The 19810-nt window shown below is 44.6% G+C and overlaps 2 protein-coding genes across 2 annotated transcripts; one reads left to right on the forward strand and one right to left on the reverse strand.

Annotated features, from left to right (window-relative positions):
* The first annotated feature begins 2364 nt into the window (after positions 1-2364).
* LOC136179975 (E3 ubiquitin-protein ligase TRIM39-like) lies at positions 2365-4465 on the forward strand. Its single transcript, XM_065958940.1, has one exon. It carries the CDS (start codon positions 2398-2400, stop codon positions 4033-4035), a length of 1638 nt encoding a protein of 545 aa, XP_065815012.1. The 5' UTR covers positions 2365-2397; the 3' UTR covers positions 4036-4465.
* A 13868-nt stretch (positions 4466-18333) lies between these two features.
* On the reverse strand, positions 18334-19669 carry LOC136180488 (ESF1 homolog). The gene has a single exon (XM_065960394.1). It carries the CDS (start codon positions 19144-19146, stop codon positions 18826-18828), a length of 321 nt encoding a protein of 106 aa, XP_065816466.1. The 5' UTR covers positions 19147-19669; the 3' UTR covers positions 18334-18825.
* Between the last annotated feature and the right edge of the window lie 141 nt (positions 19670-19810).

Genomic DNA, 19810 nt, shown 5'->3' on the forward strand with positions numbered 1-19810 from the left:
CAAACCCTTGGGTTACACATTGTCAGACATTGCCGATCCTGATCCTGTTACCCCAAACTCATTGCTGATTGGACGGCCAGATGCATCTCTCCCACAGGTTGTATATCCTGAATCGGAGCTTCTGGGCAGGAGACGCTGGCGTCATAGTCAGGTCCTTGCTGGCCATTTTTGGAGGAATTTCATTAAATTCTACCTTCCTAATCTCCAGGCACGACAAAAATGGCATGCAGATGCACCAAACCTACATATTGGCAAGGCTGTGATGATCATGGATCCACAGTCCCCTCGCTCACTGTGGCCAGTAGGAAAGATCACCAACATCTTCCCCGGACTTGATGGTCGAGTGAGGTCTGCTGACGTGACGGTGGGCAACATGATCTACACGCGCCCAGTGGCTCGGATTATTCAACTCCCTGCCCTGCCGGATTAATCATCAGAATCCTGGATTTATGGTTGCCTTTGGTCTGTTAGCTGCCATTGACTTCAGTAGTGTAGTTTCTAAAAAACCAGAAGGCCTTTTCTTTTATATAGTTCTGATTTCCCCTTGAAATCAGGGGGCGGCTGTGAAAAGTCACCCTCTGGTTGACGTCTTTGCCAGTGTTTTTACTCTTTAGCTTTCACTTTCACTTTTGCCCTGATTGTGGCCAGACGCTCAACACGTCTCAACACGTTGTGAAGTTCTTCTAGATGTTAATCCTTCCCAATTGTCATCTGATGTGAAGTGCGTCTAGCACAAGTGAGTTAAAGGGTTGAGAATATATGTTTTATCTTTGCTAGAGTATTTGCCAATACTTTATATATATTTTGCCTGTTAAGCTAATGGAGCACAGGTTTGTTTTGGCTCACTGGTTATATATTAGCAGCTAACTGTATAATCTTCGTCAAAGATGAGAATACATGTGTTCTGTGTGACTGTGGCAATATACTGTAGTTCAGTTATTGATTATTAGGTGACGTTTTTGATAAGGAGATATGCTGAATGGCGGCATTGTAGCCATATCTGTTCGTTAATTAGCAGGACATGCACATGGCATTAAGATAGGTAGTCACTGTGAATTATGTCCAGTAGAGGGCAGTGCTGCCTTACTGATGTAAATGAATAAGCTATTTTCATATGCTCAGAAGCCTGTCATACAATGTCTTTGCTGTGAACTGTATCTGTTAGTGAAGAAGTCTGTTTATACTTACCTGTTTTGTGTATACTTTATGCAGAACCAGTGATTTATCAGAGAATAGGATTTATGCGGCTGTGGTGGTGGTGGTTACGAATAAACAGAGTGGAATTAAAAACGTGTGGTTCTTACCGATTACCTGCAGCGAGTTCTACACAATAAGAGCCAGCGTAGTTAAGCAGGAAAGCTACAGCTTTCTCACAATCTCTGTTATTTAAATGGTCCATAGACGTGCTGTCAGCAATAACTACTTAATTACCATTAATCTCTTACTATTTTGTCTCTTTAGGCTCACTGTACAGTCGTCCTCAGTGTCTCCCTCTAGTCACACTGCTGCATCTTTGAATGTTTGAATTTCAGATCCCCCCCACCATGGGCAGGTTGAAAACATGAGGAACTAGCGATGTAGTTTCACCCCCTCTAACCAAAGGAGCATCTGATGACGCAAAATGACGATTTTTGCGTCATCAGAGGCTCTTTTTCAGACTTAGAAATACAGAGCTTTCGCGTCTCAGGGGAAAATGAGGGGGGGATGCACGAGCATTCAAAAATACTACCAGGTTTCTAATGATACAAAGCTTAATGCAAATGGGAGAAGTATCCCTTTAATAAAAAAGTAAAAACCTAAAACTTTTTATTTCTAAAAGCAAAATAATGTAATTTTAACCATGCAATTAAAACTGAGATTAATAGCGATTAACTATTGAAATTCTAAAAAGAATTATCATTTGACAGCCCTTAAGGATAGTATTAGTAATAAGAAGAAGGAGCAGACATCAGGATGGAAGGAAAACGAGGAGAAGACAGTGGGATAATGTTAGACAGTTGTGTAAAGAAGTTAAGAGATTAATCAGATATCGTGATGTATCATTTTTCTGATTATCTTACAAGATATCAGTTGTCACAGAATCACAAATCCCTCCAAAGATAATAAGAAAATGATAATTTAATCCAAAGTCACTTTTGTGCTTTATGGCACTGAGAAAAAACGGAAGGAAAATATATGATTCTAAATTTGTCTTTAAGTTTATTATTATTCTTATAAGAGAATAAGACAAAATGATCCATCGCTCCAGGGCTCCATGGGGCTTCCATCTTTAACATTAAAATCAGTAACCCATTCAGATTGGTAAATCTTTACACGCTTTACTTTCAGATTTTTAACAAAGATAAGAGTCTAATATCAATTAAATTGTATTCTTTCTTTCTTTCACTCTGTGTAGATATGGCTGCTGCAAAGTATCATCGATCTGAGGATCAGTTTCTCTGCTCCATCTGTCTGGATGTGTTCAATGATCCTGTTAGCACATCATGTGGACACAACTTCTGCAAAAACTGCATCACTGAACACTGGAACACCAGCGACCAGTACAGCTGTCCAATGTGTAAGGAAGCTTTTACCAATAGACCTAAACTGAGGGTCAACACTTTCATCTCTGAGATGGTTGGTCAGTTCAGAGACAAAGCTCAGCAGGAAGCCAGCAGCAGCTCAGAGCTTCAAGAGTCCAAACCAGTAGAAGTTCTCTGTGACGCCTGCACTGGACCCAAACTGAAGGCCCTGAAGTCCTGCTTAGACTGTCTGGTCTCCTACTGTGAGACTCACCTGGAGCCTCATCTGACAGCTTCACGTCTGAAAAGACACCAGCTGATCGACCCTGTGGAGAACCTGGAGGACAGGATGTGTACGAAGCACGATAAACCTCTGGAGCTGTTCTGTAAGACTGATCAGACCTGTGTCTGCACGCTCTGCTCTGTTTTAGACCACAAGACACACGAGTTTGTTCCTCTGAAAGAAGAATATGAAGAAAAGAAGGCAGAGCTGGAGGAGACAGAGGCTGAAATTCAGAAGATGATCCAGAAAAGACGACTGAAGATTCAAGAGATCAAACACTCAGTGGACCTCAGTAAGGACGATGCAGACAGAGAGATGGCAGAAGGTGTTCGAGTCTTCACCGCTCTGAAGGAGTCTGTTGAGAGAGGCCAGGCCGAGTTCATCAACACGATCGACAAGAAGCTGAAAACAACAGAGAAACAGGCCGAAGCTTTTATCAAAGAGCTGGAGCAGGAAATCTGTGAGCTGATGAAGAGGAGCACTGATGTGCAGCAGCTCTCACACTCTGAAGACCACCTCCATCTAATCCAGAGAGTCCAGTCTGTTAACTCTGCTCCACCCACCAAAGACTGGACAGAGGTTAATGTCTGTCAACCACTTTATGAGGAGACTGTGAGGAAAGCTGTGGCTCAGCTGGAGGAGACTCTCAGTGAAGAGATGAAGAAGTTGGTTCAAGCTGAGCTGAAGAGAGTCCAGCAGTATGCTGTGGATGTAACTCTTGATCCTGATACAACACATCCTAATCTCATCCTGTCTGAAGATGGGAAACAAGTTCATCATGGTGATGTGAGGAAGAATCTACCAGACAACCCAGAGAGTTTCTTTCCTTGCGTTAATGTTTTAGGAAAGCAGAGTTTCTCTTCAGGCAGATTTTACTTTGAGGTTCAGGTTAAAGGAAAGACTGATTGGGATTTAGGAGTGGTCAGAGAGTCCATCAACAGGAAGGGAAAAATCACAGCGAGTCCTGAGAAAGGTTTCTGGAGTATATGGTTGAGAAATGGAAATGAATATAAAGCTCTTGATGACCAGCGGATTATTCGCTCTCTGAAGTGTCGTCCTGAGAAGGTGGGGGTGTTTGTGGATTATGAGGAGGGTCTGGTCTCCTTTTATGATGTGGACTCTGCAGCTCTGATCTACTCCTTTACAGACTGCTCCTTCACTGAGAAACTCTTCCCTTACTTCAGTCCTAGTCTGAATTATGGAGGTAAAAACTCTGCACCTCTGATCATCTCTCCTGTCAGTGTGAAATAATCAAATACTTCATGTATTGATTCTCATCCGAGTACAAACCATCCTATTTAGTGACATCACGGTATATTTGACATATTTGACAGAATCACATCATCGTGTTTGTTGATTGACTTTATAGTTCAGAGGTTTGTCCTCGTAAACACAGCAGGTAGCAAACTGATTTGATTGATCAGCTCATCATTGAGACGCATCATTTATGTGATAACGTTTATTTTAACCCTTTAAACTTCACTGACTTCCAACTTCAGATCGAGAGGAAAAGACTGTAGAAGACATTAATTCAATAAGTTTATATTTGTCTGAAATGTCTTTGGTGTCTCTTTGACTGAGTTCTGCTGTACGTATGATAGTGTTGATAAAAAGTCAAAGAAATCTGTAAATATGTGATTTTGAAACAAAAACTTCCAAATAAACTTGTTGTTGAAGACGAGGTCTGAGTAAGTACTGAGTAAGTACTGATTGACACGTATGACCCAGAACGTCCACCAGATACGTGTGCTTTGTGTGTCCGCTCCCTCATCCGTCAACACCCACAGGCTGAGTTCTCAGAGCGCAGCACGGTGCAGCACCGCCGGACAGCTGGAGTCACCAGACCAAGGAGTTCCCACGGTAAGTACAGAATCAGGAGTGACATCGACAGATAACACGATGTATGAGGTATAAAACCGTTATAAACACAACAACAAACACACAGAAGGTCATTGTTCTGAACTCGGGATGTTAATGATTAATCATCTATCGATTAATCGCCGTTAAGAATTTAACCGATTAGAAATGTATTCACTGACGATCTGTTTACAGTTTAACCGGTGGTCACATGTAATACCAATTCATACCAAAAGAGGGCGCCCGTCACATTTACAACTCAGAAAAACTGCTGTTAACACTACTAAAGGAAGAAGAGGTGCTGTGAAAAGTGAGGAGAAATGTAAGTGGTCAGCAGAGAAAGTGTTTTCTGCAGCTGGACTTGTTGTGAATAGACTGAGCACACGACTCAGCCCTGGTCACTTAGAGCTGCTCGTCTTTGTAAAGCACTAAGCCGTACATATATTTTGGTGAGTAGAGTATTTAATGCGATCACAACTCACGGCTGAATGTGTTGAAATATTAATTTGCCTACAAAGCAGAATAATTAAGTGTATTGGAAAGATGCTCAAATGGAACCATTCGTGATGCTAACGTTACTCATGCACAAGAACGACAAATGTTATACAAGAGTGTAAGAGCCAATATGCAAATTATTGATTAATACTAAATATCGAGTTAAAAATGATTAAAATCTAATAACAGTAATTTCATGTAAATTCATAACGTTTAAAATTGTTTTAAAGGCATAATTTAGTCATTTATAAATGATAAAAAGGTTATTGTTTATGTTCTTGGATGTTTGTTATGACAGCACTGCGTAGTTAAAGTTGTGACGGATGTGACGTAAGCAGTTTGGAGTCCAATATTGATGGAAGCTACACAGTTTTTTGACCATGCGTTAGACCGTTTGTTAAATCTGTATTTTATTTTGAAGTTTTTTCAGTAAACCTTTTAAAAAGAAGGAAAGCTGTCCTGTCTTTTCGCTCGCGTTGCAAATACTGTGAGTTGACTCCAAAAAGTGGTACAGAGGACGAAGAAAGAGACGGAGTGCCACTACATTTTGTCAAAAAACTAGCTTAAAGGATCAATAAGCTGGAACGTGCCCGGGCGCGGGGAGAGCGCAGCTGTCCGCTCGGGAGAAGGGGAGATAACAAAAGAGAGCTCACCTAATGAAGCCAGCAGAAACGGGTTATCCTTTAAAGTACTCTCCAAGAAAAGGTAACGTGAAACCTAAATACTACCCTCGTGCATTTCCATGGAAGGATGTATAGCCGACGCAGGAAGATAATTGAAGCCCGTGCCGAAATTAAAGGAGGATTGCAGGAAATAATTCAAGTTGTAGATTCTCCGTGTCAGCTCGTATTTTAAGCCTTGAAACAGTCAATGTGGATTTTGGCCTTATTTAAGAAGTTGTTTGCACTCGTTTTATGAAGAAAAAGTGCCTTAAAGGTTAAGTGCTTTTAAACCTTTGCATTCAACTAGAGCCTTACTCTGCAATATTAAGATGATTGATGAAAAGGAAAAAGAGTTTGGATGTCTTGAGGATACAATGGATTCAGGACGGACACGCAGGTTGACAGAGAAAGCCTTAGAGGAGAAATTGCAAAAAAAATATAGCATTAAGAAGAAGAAAATTAGGAGCTCTCACAAGTAAAAGAAATGAAGTGGACAAAATGATGAGTGATGCTCAGAGTTTACAAGGTGTTAAAGATGTGATGGAAAATGATTTTTCACTCGCTGTAGACAAGTTTAGTTGCCTCAACAATGAAGTTGCAAGCCTTTTGTCTGAAGATGAAAAAACATTTGATCAGGAACAATGGTTTGAACCCAAAATGGCATCCATCAAAGAATTCATAAAAGCTACTAAAACATGGATCGCCGCTGTGCATGAACGCTCTTTTCAAAAAGAGGATGATGCGGAAATTGACCCGCAAGATGCTGTTAAAGCAAGTGACAGTATTTCACAAGTAGGTGTCAGCAATGTTGGACACAATCGTCAATATGGATCTCAAGTAAGTCGCAGAACAGCCATATCACAGGTGTCCTCGACACGTGTTAGACAAGAGGTGGAACATGCAGCTCTGCTTGAACGTGCTGCGGCACAGAAGAAAAGGCAGCAGCTTGAGTTTGAAATGGCCAGAATCAAAAGCGCAAAAGAAGAACTTGAGTTGGAAACCGCATTAGCAGAAAGCAGTGCAAAATTAAAAGTGCTCAAAGAATATGAAAGATCAGAGGATGGTTCCAGTAGCCGTGGTTACAGTAGTCACGCACTAGTACAAAAGCTAAGAGGTGGGGGCATGAAGCAGGAAGAAACCAGTGTATCGCTTCCTCAGCCAGTTGATCCAGGCTTTCATGCTCAATTGCAAATGTTGCACTCTCAAGTACCAAAAGTGGCTCAACAAGATTAGCAACGCTCAGGCCAACAGAGGTGACGAGATGCTAAAAGTGATGCAAAATCAGAATGTTATCACTGAGCTTCTGGTAAAGCAACAAAAGCAATCCCAGCTAGCAACAAAGGACATTACTGTCTTCAAGGGCAACACATTGCAATACAAATCTTTCATTAGATCGTTTGACCACTCAATAGAATGAAAGACAGACAATGATCAGGACAAATTGTACTTTTTGGAACAGTTTACAAGAGCTAGTTCGCAGCTGTGCTCATATGCCACCTAGCAAAGGCTACTATAAAGTGAAGCAACTGCTTCATGATCACTATGGGGATGAACTACAGATCGCCAGCGTGTACATTGATAAAGCACTGAAATGGCCGCAGATCAAATCTGATGATGGAAAGGCATTAAATGCTTATGCAATGTTTTTGGTTGGATGTCGCAACACTATGGAAGACATAGAATTTCTAGAAGAGATGGACAACCCTACCAACTTACGGAAGGTGGTATCCAAACTACCCTTCAAAATGAAAGAACTTTGGCGTGCTGAAGCTTACGATGTCAAACAGCGAAAAGGCAGAAGAGCAAAGTTTGCTGATTTGGTGAACTACATAGACCGCCAAGCTAAAATAATGATCGATCCACTGTTTGGTATTATACCAGACAGCCGCCCAACCATAATTGGAAAGATCGAACAAAAGGAAAGGCATCCTCCTAAGAGAGAGGTCCGTGGAAGCAGTTTCGCTACCAACATTTTCCAAAATAAAAGACCTCAAGAAACATATGTGATGTCAGGTAATTCAAGCAAAACCAGGATTGCCTTTGAGAAGCCATGTTTGTACTGTCAGCAGTTTCACATTCTAACTTCATGCAACAAAATATAAAAATCAGCCACACAAAGAACGTGTTGAGTTCTTGAAGTCAAATGGCTTGTGTTTTGGCTGCTTAACCCCTGGCCATCTCAGCAAGTTCTGCAAAAGACGAATGGAGTGTGAAGTATGTGGGTTAAGTCATCCAGACATTTTACACATGGAAAAAAGAGAAGATTCTGTCTCACCTGAGAAGAATGAAGGTGCTCACGGAAACAAATTATCGTGTGCTCAAGTTTCTGTCACGCAAGAGTCTTGTAGCCTAACGGGGGCCGGAAAAGCTGAATGTGTGCTGTCGATAGTACACTTAAATCAAAAAAGAGCGACAAGTATGTTGAAACGTACGCCTTCATGGACCCGGGAAGCACAGCAACGTTCTGCACAGGAGACCTGCAAAAGAAACTGAACACTAAAGGGAAACCAACACAATTACTTCTCAGCACAATGAGTTAGGACAAACCTGGAGAACAGAAGCTAATAAATAGCTATGTGATATCGGACCTGGAAGTGTGCGGCCTGGAAGACACCAAACATATTGAGCTACCAAAAGTGTACACTCACAGCAACATACCAGTTCACGCCGAAAATATACCCAGGCAGTCAGATATTCAACAGTGGCCTTATCTCAGCGAAGTGCGTTTGCCAGAATTAGAAGCAGATGTAGGCCTACTTATTGGAGCAAACTGTCCAAAGGCTATGGAGCCATGGTGCATCATTAACAGTCAAGATGGAGGCCCTTATGCTGTTAAGACGGCCATTGGATGGGTCGTGAATGGTCCCATGAGAAAGGAACTGGAGGACACAGAGAACAAACCGCCTCAGTGTTCAGTGAACAGGATCTCAGTGATGGAAGTTGAGAAGTTACTTGTCCAACAGTACAACACTGATTTCCCAGAGCGCAACTACGACAACAAAGAAGAGTTGTCGCAAGAAGACAAACAGTTCATGCAGTCTATGCAGAAAACAGCAATGCTGGAAAACGGACATTACAGCATTGGATTGCCGCTCAGGAACGTGAAGCTCCAGATGCCTAATAACCGCTGTGTGGCGGAGCAGCGCATAGCCAGTTTGCACAGAAAGCTCAAGAAGAGTTCTTTGAAGAGTGCAAAGAGTTCATGGATACTATCATAAGCAAAGGCTATGCTGTCCAAGTTCCAGCACACCAGCTGAATTGTGACGACAACAGGGTGTTCTACATACCGCACCATGGGGTGTATCACCCTAAGAAAAGAAAACTACGAGTGGTCTTTGACTGCACAGCCTCGTATCAGGGCCGGTCTTTGAACTGTGAGTTACTACAAGGACCCGACCTGACCAATACGTTGGTTGGTGTCCTCTTAAGATTTCGTGAGGAGTCAATAGCCATAATGGCAGACATCGAGTCGATGTTTTATCAAGTTAAGGTGCCAGAAAAAGACGCAGATCTCCTCCGCTTTCTTTGGTGGCCCAACGGCAACTTGAATGGGCCAATGAAGGAATTTAGGATGGCAGTGCACCTATTTGGGGCCACTTCATCGCCAAGCATTGCTTCGTATGCCCTTCGAAGAACCGCTGAGGACCATAGAGCTACTGCCTCCCCAGAAGCTGTCCAAACAGTCCTGCGCAACTTTTACGTGGACAACTGTTTGAAGAGCGTAGCTACAGAAGACGATGCAGTGACATTGGCAAGTGATCGCCGTACCTTGTGTGCCAGAGGAGGTTTCAATCTGGTGAAGTGGATGAGTCATAGCTGAAAGGTGTTGATGTTCATTCCAGAAGTACACAGAGCTAGTGGAGTAAAAGATTTGGATCTAAGCCATGAAGCTCTACCAGTCGAGAGGACTCTTGGCATACAGTGGGATACAGAAACGGATACCTTCACTTACAGCATGAAGCTGCAAGACAGGCCGTTGACGAGGAGGGGCATTTTATCCGTCGTCAATTCTATCTACGACCCCCTCAGCTTTTTGGCTCCAGTCATCCTGCCAGCCAAACTTCTGCTGAAAGAGCTTTGTAAGGAGCAGCATGGTTGGGATGAGAACATTGGTGAAAAACATGCTGAAGAGTGGAAAAGATGGAAAGAAGACATTACTCATCTTGCTGACTTCCACGTGAGCAGATGTTTAAAACCCACAGACTTCGGATGCGCTGCCACAGCGCAGTTACATCATTTCTCGGATGCCTCAGAGTACGCATATGGCACTGTGACTTATCTGCTGCTAGAAAACAAACAAGGCAAGAAACATTGTTCTTTCCTGATGGGAAAATCAAGAGTCGTCCCACTCAAGCAAGTTACAATACCCCGGCTTGAATTGACTGCGGCAGTCATGGCAGTGAAGATGGACAAGATGTTACGTCAAGAACTTCAAGTTCCACTTCAACCATCTATCTTCTGGACAGACAGCACTACCGTACTCAGGTATATTGACAATGAAACAGCTCAATTCAAAACTTTTGTTGCGAACAGAGTTACACTGATCCGCGAAGCCACCAAACCATCTCAGTGGAGCTACGTCGGATCAGCAGAAAATCCTGCAGATCAAGCCAGCAGGGGTCTGAAGGCCAAGAGTTTGATACAAAAGGGAACATGGATTAATGGACCGAACTTCCTGTTGCAAAATGAACGTGATTGGCCCAAGCAACCCGTGCAAAGGAAGGAAAGCCTTTAAGATGACCCAGAGGTCAAGAACCCGGTTATAGTCAACACCATCAAAATCGAAGATAACGTGGAACCAATGAACCAGTTGATCAACTACTACTCGGACTGGCATAAACTTAAAAGGTCAGTGGCCTGGATTCTAAAGCTGAAGGAAACCTTGCGCCAACTGAAAGATGAAAGAAAGGAGTTCTCGAGAACAGTCAATCAAACCGAAAAGGACCCTGAAAAGCAAAGATCAAAGTTAGAAAGGCACATGGAAAAATACAAAACAACAAAAGGAAAGAAACCGCTTACCTTAGAAGATTTGGACACTGCAGAATCCGCAATAATCCAGTTCAGCCAAAGACAGCAGTACAGTGAAGAAATCAAAGCTCTGCAAAAAGGAAAACAAGTCAGTCGAAACAGTCAGCTGTTCAAACTGGATCCGATTCTGCAAGATGGCACATTGAGAGTTGGCGGAAGACTCAACAAATCGGCCATGCCAGAGAATGCCAAGCATCCAGGGATACTCTCTAAGCATTGTAGAGCTGCCACATTGATCTTGAGAGACATACACCAAAGAACAGGACACTACGGACGCAGTTATGTCATGGCACAATTAAGAAGCAAGTATTGGATCCCACAAGCCAATTCTGCTGTCCGAACAATAATCAACAAGTGTGCAGTATGTCGCAGGATCAGCGGAAGAGTTGGAGAGCAAAAGATGGCGAACTTGCCTGAAGATCGCCTCTTGCCTGACAAACCTCCCTTTACGAACACCGGCGTTGATTATTTCGGGCCTTTTGATGTTAAGCGGGGCCGGAGTACAGTCAAGAGATATGACGTATTGTTCACCTGCCTTACCCTTAGAGCCGTGCACATCGAAGTTGCAGACAGCCTTGATACCGACTCCTGCATCAATGCTGAAAGGGAGATGAGGGAAGCAATTCAACTCTTTGATCATGACAAAATTGAAAGGCTCTTGCAACCAAAGGGGATACAGTGGATATTCAACAGCCCAGCAGCTTCCCACCAGGGCGGGATTTGGGAAAGACAGATTCGAACTGTGCGAATAATCTTCAATTCTCTGTTGAAAGAACAAGCTGTGAATGATGATTGTCTTCAGACAATAATGTGTGAGGTTGAGAGCATCATCAACGGCAGGCCACTCACAAGTATCTCAGATGACGTGAATGACCTTGAGCCTCTGACACTCAATCATTTGTTGTTGTTGAAGTCACAACCTATCATGCCTCCAGGCATTTTCAGCAAAAATGCTGGAAGCAAGTCCAATATTTAGCGGACTTGTTTTGGACCAGATGGACCTGCGAGTGCCTCCCACTCCTCCAGGAACGACAGAGGTGGTCAAAACTATGAAGAAACTTCATAGTCGGAGATGTTGTGTTGTTGGTGGACAGTTCATCACCTCGCAACTCCTGGCTGATGGGCAGAGTGGTAGAGACCTTACCCGACTCCAGCGGAGCAGTTCGTAGGGTGAAGATAAAAACCAAGACCAGCCTCTTGGAAAGACCTGTTACTAAACTGTGCTTGTTAGAAGAAGCGGCGTCAAACGAGAAGATTTGAGAAAAAAAAAAAAAAAAAAGGAAGAAGCACAGGGAATAACTTTAAATTGGACATTTCATGGACATTTGATTTATTTGGCTCTTAATGTTTTAATTTGTAATTGTTTAGTCCGCCTGCCTAACCAATTAGGGGCCGGGTAATGTAAGAGCCAATATGCAAATTATTGATTAATACTAAATATCTAGTTAAAAATGATTAAAATCTAATAACAGTAATTTCATGTAAATTCATAACGTTTAAAATTGTTTTAAAGGCATAATTTAGTCATTTATAAATGATAAAAAGGTTATTGTTTATGTTCTTGGATCCAAGATCCAAGATGGCGGCGCCCTGCTCGGCTGCGGCTGCAGTGGCTCGTGATAGCAACAGGAATATAATGGCAAATAACCCAGTCAGTTCTGATAATTTCACAGTAAACCTGCAGCGAAGTTACTCTAAAGTAATATACGACCGCCAGGCAATTTTAGTTTTAGGTAAATCAAACAGTTTCAGTCCGGTAGATGCGACTACTCTGGACCTTCTACGTAGCCTCGGAATACTACGCCGGCTACATCCAGCGGCCTGTGAAGCAGCGGAGCCTCGTACCAGCGGTGTCCGCCAGCGGAGGAGACGGAAGCGGTGTGACCGGAAGCAGAAACGGGGATGCCGAGCGGGGCTAACAACCAAGCTAAAAGCTAACCCGCACAGAACGCCGCTTCCTTCCATCATGCTTTCTAATGTCCGCTCCCTGGAGAACAAACTGGACTACCTGAAGCTGGATTTAACTGCAAAACGGGAGATGAGAGACTGCTGCGTCATATTTCTCACAGAAACGTGGCTGAAACCATCCGTTCCAGATGAGGCAGTTAGCATAGAGGGGCTAACATTATTTCGGTCGGATAGGAGCAGCTCTCTCACTGGTAAATCCCGAGGTGGCGGTGTTTGCATATACACCAACAACAACTGGTGCAACAACGGTGAGATAGTCTCAAGTCACTGCTCTCCTGATGTAGAACTACTGACTATAAAATGCAGGCCTTTTTATTTACCCCGGGAATTCACTGTTATGATCTTCACAGCAGTGTACATTCCTCCCAGTGCAAACACCAGAGAAGCCCTGAATGTTTTATACCGCTCCATCAGTGAACTGCAATCTACACATCAGAGGGAGTTTTCATTGTGGCAGGGGACTTTAATCAGGCCAATATGAAAACTGTTTTTCCTCATTTCCACCAATATGTGGATTTTGCAACCAGGGGTGGGAGCATGCTGGACCTGGCCTACAGCAACATCAAGAAGGCATTCAAGGCTGCACCCCGCCCCCACCTTGGCTCCTCAGACCATCTCTCTGTGATGCTAATTCCAGCATACAAGCCCCTGCTGATCAAGAAAAAACCCACAGTGAAGCAGGTGAGGGCCTGGCCTGAGGGAGCTATGGAAGCATTACAGGACTGCTTTGAATGCACGGACTGGGACATGTTCAAGGCGGCTGCTACGGACAATCACCAGACGTGTGTGGAGGAGTATGCCGAGTCTGTGTCTGCATACATTCAGAAGTGCATGGAGGATGTTAGTGTGATCAAGAACATCTCCACACGGGCCAACGAGAAACCCTGGATGACTAGTGAGGTACGTGCAATGCTGAAAGCCCGGAACGACGCTTTTAAATCTGGCGACATGGTGGCACTAAAAACAGCCAGAGCCAACCTGAACCGTGCCATAAAGGTTGCAAAGCGTGCTCACAGTCAGAAAGTGCAGGACTTCTTCGAGGACCCCACGAACACCAGACGAATGTGGCAGGGCATCCAAGTCATCACAGACTATAAAGCTACTCATCCCCCCTGTGACAACAACATCAACGACCTCAACGACCTCAACAACTACTTTGCAAGGTTTGAGGCACTCAACACCACTCCAGCGAGGAAATCTATTCCTCACTCCGATGAGCAGCCAATCAGCCTGGACGCAGCTGATGTCCGGAGAACCCTGAGGAGAGTGAACACCCAGAAAGCAGCGGGCCCTGACGACATACCGGGACGGGTGCTTAAGGAATGTGCTGACCAGCTGGCTGGGGTTCTCACAGACATCTTCAACACCTCGCTGATCCAGGCTGTGGTACCATCATGTTTAAAGACTGCTACAATCATACCAGTTCCTAAAAAATCCACAATCTCCTCGCTCAATGATTACCGCCCTGTAGCACTAACCCCCATCATGATGAAGTGCTTTGAGAGGCTGGTAAAGGACCACATTGTCTCCAGACTTCCCCCCACATTCGACCCGTACCAGTTTGCTTACCGCCCAAACCGCTCCACAGAGGATGCCATCTCCTCTGCACTCCACCTGGGCTTACAACATCTGGAAGAGAAGGACACACATGTGCGGATGTTGTTTCTGGACTTCAGCTCAGCGTTCAATACAATCATCCCGCAGCATCTGGTGAGCAAACTGGCCCCCCTTGGTTTCAGCACCCCCCTATGTAACTGGCTGCTTGACTTCCTCACAAACAGACCCCAGTCTGTGCGGGTGGGCAACAACACCTCCAGTGTCATCTCCCTGAGCACCGGCTCCCCTCAGGGCTGCGTCCTGAGTCCGCTGCTGTTCACCCTGATGACCCATGACTGCTGCGCCAGGTCCACTACTAACCACATCGTGAAGTTTGCAGACGACACAACAGTAGTGGGCCTCATCCGTGACAACAACGACATGGACTACAGAGAGGAGGTGAAACATCTGGTTGACTGGTGCAGAACCAACAACCTGACCCTGAACGTTGATAAAACCAAAGAGATCATCGTCGACTTCAGGAGGCGCCAGCCCAGCCACACACCACTCCTCATCAATGGCACAGCAGTGGAGAGAGTTAGCAGCACAAAGTTCCTGGGGGTGCAGATAACAGACACTCTGACCTGGTCCCTTCACACCGGCGCTCTTGTGAAAAAAGCGCAGCAGCGCATGCACTTTCTGTGTCGGATGAAGAGAGCACACCTCCCTCCTCCTATTCTCACCACCTTCTACAGAGGCACTATAGAGAGCATCATAACAAACTGCATCTCTGTCTGGTCCGGAAGCCTGCAGTGCCTCCGACTGGAAGTCCCTGCAGAGAGTGGTGAGGACGGCGGAAAAGATCATTAAGACTCCACTTCCTCCCATCCAGGAGATCGCAAAGATCCGCTGTCTGACCAGGGCTCAGAAAATCAGCAGAGACACCTCCCACCCCCACCAAGGACTGTTTTCGCTGCTGGACTCTGGAAAGAGGTTCCGCAGCCTCCGAAGCAGAACTTCCAGGTTCTGTAACAGCTTCTTCCCACAGAAAGGGGTCGGGGCGGGGGAGGCGGAGCTAAAGTGAGACCCCCCTGCTCGTGCGCTGTCGCTCTACCTTCACTTACTCTCTCATTTTTAATGAGGGGAGAGACTCTGACCGGCTTCAGCTGCCTCATGCCCCCCTGACTGTCTTCAGCAAACAGTGTCCACGGACTCCCAGTTCTCCCAGTAATGAGATCATGAAAATCTTCTTTCATTGAATGATATTTATTCATTATATTTTTAACCCAGAGAGACAGCACAGTCTAAATTACACAAATCAGTCACGTTACCGAGACGTGTGCATGACTCAGTCTGCGAGTTTAGCCGATTAAAAACAGGAAGTTATCCATTACTCTGTTTCTGTTGCCATGGTGTTGAAACTACACTACAATCAAATCGATGTTTAACAATCTTCAATCGTGGCGACAACCCGACGTGCAGATTGTGCCCGCCTGTCCCAAACAAGCCTTTGTAAAAATCTGATTGGTTCAATAGTTTGTCATTTTCTCTCCGTGGCTCAGAATGTGAATAGTTTGGAGCTTCTTCTCTGATAAACAAACAAACGTACCGGAGCTTCTTAAAGATGCTGCATCACAATAAAAGCTTTTATTTTGAAGGAGCTGAAGGAACCAGCTTGTCCGTTTGAAACGTCTCAGCTGTGAGAGGAGAGAATCGCGCACACTGCTCTTTGCTCAGTGTCACGATGTATTGAAGAAGGAGCAGATGTTTTGAGTCTCCCGACAAAGAATCAGCAAAACGTCTTAAACAGCAGCCTGTGATTGGAGACACTTTAAGGCAGGGATGTCAAACATACGGCCCGCGAGACATTTTGGGAAGAAGGAGGAAATGTATTGAAAAATATTTTGAGATTTTTTATAAAATACATTTTTGTAATATGTATTTTCCCCGAATTGTATTAAAATGAGCAACGTAAAGGTTGATATCATGATACGAATATTAATTAAACGGGGCACTTGAATTATCTTCTCAGCAGGGAGCATCATAAAAAAGAGGAGTGGCTGAGCGCACGAGCTGCTCCTGCATTACGCTAATCAGCAAACAGGCTGAACACCTGAGAGAGGTGACACAGAATGCAGGTTTTCAAGAGAGATCAAAGGAGCGATATTTCTTTAGTTTTATTTGCTCACAAGTTGTCAGAATTGTATGAAAGCTACGAGACTTAACCACAGGGGGCGCTGCACTGCACGCTCATCATGACGGTCTTCAGTTCTGTCCACTCTTCTTACCAGTTTCTTCTGGCTTGACTGATGTAAAACAAAAGTTTGGCTGATAATAACAAAGCTTCCTATGGAGTGAGCCACAAAGAGCAGCTCGTGCAAATAAAAAACAATCCTCTCTGTCCTGCGTAACGGCCCAGACCGTCTCCTCACATCCAGTGTAGTTTGTGGACACCGGTGTTGAGCCTGATGCATCGCCCGACTAGTTTTACCTCTGGTTATTGTAAAAACAGTAAATTAAAATGAATAATAACTGATTTTATTTACAGATGGTTCATTTTTAGGTCACCCAGAGGTGAACTTGTTGATCACGTAAAGGTTTCAGACATCACTTCTAAATGCAGTAGCCTGCTGTTGTGCCTTTATCACCAGCTTTAATCAGACTGTAAAAATATAACTATTACTGAACATTTCATTCTTATCTGAAAACAATATCACACACAGGCTGTCCGATCATACAGAGGTCCGCTGGTTTAACTGTGGAGCAGAGCTATAATTCTTCCTTGAATTACTGCACGGAGATGGCACAGATTCATGGCGCATAAAAAGTCAGTGACAGAGTTAGATCACGATATTGCGGACACGGAGAAGAACGGACTGCCAGACTCATATCAAAAGTGGTTTAACTGAGTTTACTTAGTTAAAGAAGTTGAACTCCACACGGAGCTGATCAGACTGCAGTGATCAACTGAAGGATCAATTCAAGTCTGTTGGTTTGGAAACATGTTATCATTTTATAATGCCTAATACTAAAATACCTGAAGATGACTGTTTACATCAAAGACACTCTGTGTGTTTGTGACAACAGATTCATGTGAGCAGGTTTAATCTGTGATGAACCTTCACACACACACACACACACACACACACACACACACACACACACACACACACACACACACACACACACACACACACACACACACACACTACAATGACAGAGTTAACCCCTCTGCTTAATGTACTTATACATTTTATGTGTTAATATGCAGTTTTCTATACAAGTACCTTTTTTTGTCTTTTTTTCTAATCATACATTAGCCTATATATCCATGTGTTGAGTTATAGTGATGTCTGCACAATTAGTCCGGCCCACTTGAGGTCTCATTTGAACAAATCCGGCCCCCGGCCCAATAGGACTTTGACACCCCTGCTTTAAGGGAAGCAGAATGTGGAGACTTGGTTTGATTGACAGCTCCAGGACGTGATGACTGCAGGGCATTCTGCTGAATCCAAAGGACCAATCAGAAACACAGAATTGACAAGATGTTATGTTGTCATCTTCATTTGACCTGCAGATAAAATTATCCTCATGCCAGATCATCTTCACATCACAAACTTCTCTTTATTGGAACTCGAGTTACCAAAGAAACATTCATTTAAAGAAAGAAAACTTTTCACCACTTTAGAAACAGCGTCACTCTGTCACTCCCAATTCACACACACTCCGTGCACGCCGCGGTTTTTGCTCCATCGGGCGGCGCACTCTGCCCCCACTGGATCCTTCACAGGAGAACTACTCCGACTACGAGTGATGGAAAATACGATCAGGAGTCCGTATGTTGTGTTTTATTTTGAAATTGACAGCGCACTCTGTGCGTTTCCTCGTCTGACTTCCTGTCCAGCTTGACGCGTGCCTGCAGCGTGCTCCGTCAGAAACAGACTCACAGCGTGTTTGAAACGCGGCGCTCGCTGTGGAAACACGATCATTGAGTAAAGTGGCGGTGAGCTGCGGTGTAGTGCACGGCGCTGACCGTGCACGGCGCTGACCGACCGCGACGCTCTTGGAGTACGTGGAAACGGGGTAAGATGCTGACAGCTCACAGAAACATCAGCTCACAGCTGCTGGAGGAACAATCTCCCCCAAAGAAAGCTGAAATGTGAAAAGTGATTTACTAAAGTAAAAACCTCGGTGTCATGATGGTGAACGTGTTTCTTGAGGTCCAGGGCGTCGCTCTCTTCTTCTTCATGTGTTTGAAAATAACTGCAGGGCTTCTTTAAGAGTTCTGTGTGAAGAAACTGTCCAAATAAAACATTCTCACAGCATGTGATGCAGCACCATTCACTTTTTCCTGCACCTTCTTCTACTTTGTGGCGTCTCTTTCTGTATAAAAACATCAAACAGGAAGTAGAGTTCATCAGGAGAAACTGTTCCTGCAGGCTGGGACTTCTCCCAGTCTCTGCCGGTCTGCACACTTTTGTGTTGAGAGTTCCACCTACACCAGTTTCTGTTTCTTGCGAGCCTGAAACTGCTCCGTTTTGCTTTTAATCGACTTGACGAGCATGGACAGACTCGGGTCCATCGCTTTCTTCGAGGTGAGGTCGACCGCCGCCGCGGCGTCACGGTCCTTTTCCCGTTTCTTCCCCGCCACCTGCTTCCTGTCGGCTCCCTCCCCCTGATCTCTGAGCCCGTCCTCCAGGCGCCGCTGCTCCTCGTCTCTGCGGCGCTGCTTCTCCGTCAGGATGCTCTGCGTGGCGTTGGTCTTCTTGTAGCTGGGGTGGGAGGGGTCCAGGTTGAAGAGGTGGGAGGTGAACATGGCCTGGAAACGAGGGTCCTTCACATCCACCTGGACGCACAAACAGAGAGAGAGGGAGAATGTTACAACATCGTCATGACCACGATTTAGTCAACACAGAGCTAACAGCCTTCCTTTGACTCCATCACACCACGAGAGAGGGAAATGAACGTCTATATATTTATTTCTTCTTCAGGTCGACTGTTCATCTTTGAAATCAGATCAAAACACGTTAAACGGGACGATTGTGGTCAAAACAAAAGTTTGAACATTTAGCGGCCGAATGCTAAAGTCAAGTCCTGGAAACCGGAGGACATTCAGCTGGAGCAGCACGACCTGTGACATCATCACACCCACCTGGAATTGGTCTTCCTGCTGAAGCTCCTCCCCCTTCTTCTTCAGCAGCTTCTTCTTCTTCTGGCTCAGATTCTGCTGCTCCACGATCTTATCGTAATTAAAGTGTTTGTGTTTGGCTTCGTCGCCCTCGTCCTCCATCAGCAGGGCCATCTCCGCCTGCACACACACACACACACACACACACACACACACACACACACACACACACACACACACACACACACACACACACACACACACACACACAGAAAACACACACACACACAGAAAACACACACACACACACACACACAGAAAACACACACACACACACACACACAGAAAACAC

The sequence above is a fragment of the Labrus bergylta genome, chromosome 1 (assembly GCF_963930695.1).
Source record: "Labrus bergylta chromosome 1, fLabBer1.1, whole genome shotgun sequence".
NCBI classification, from domain to species: domain Eukaryota; kingdom Metazoa; phylum Chordata; class Actinopteri; order Labriformes; family Labridae; genus Labrus; species Labrus bergylta.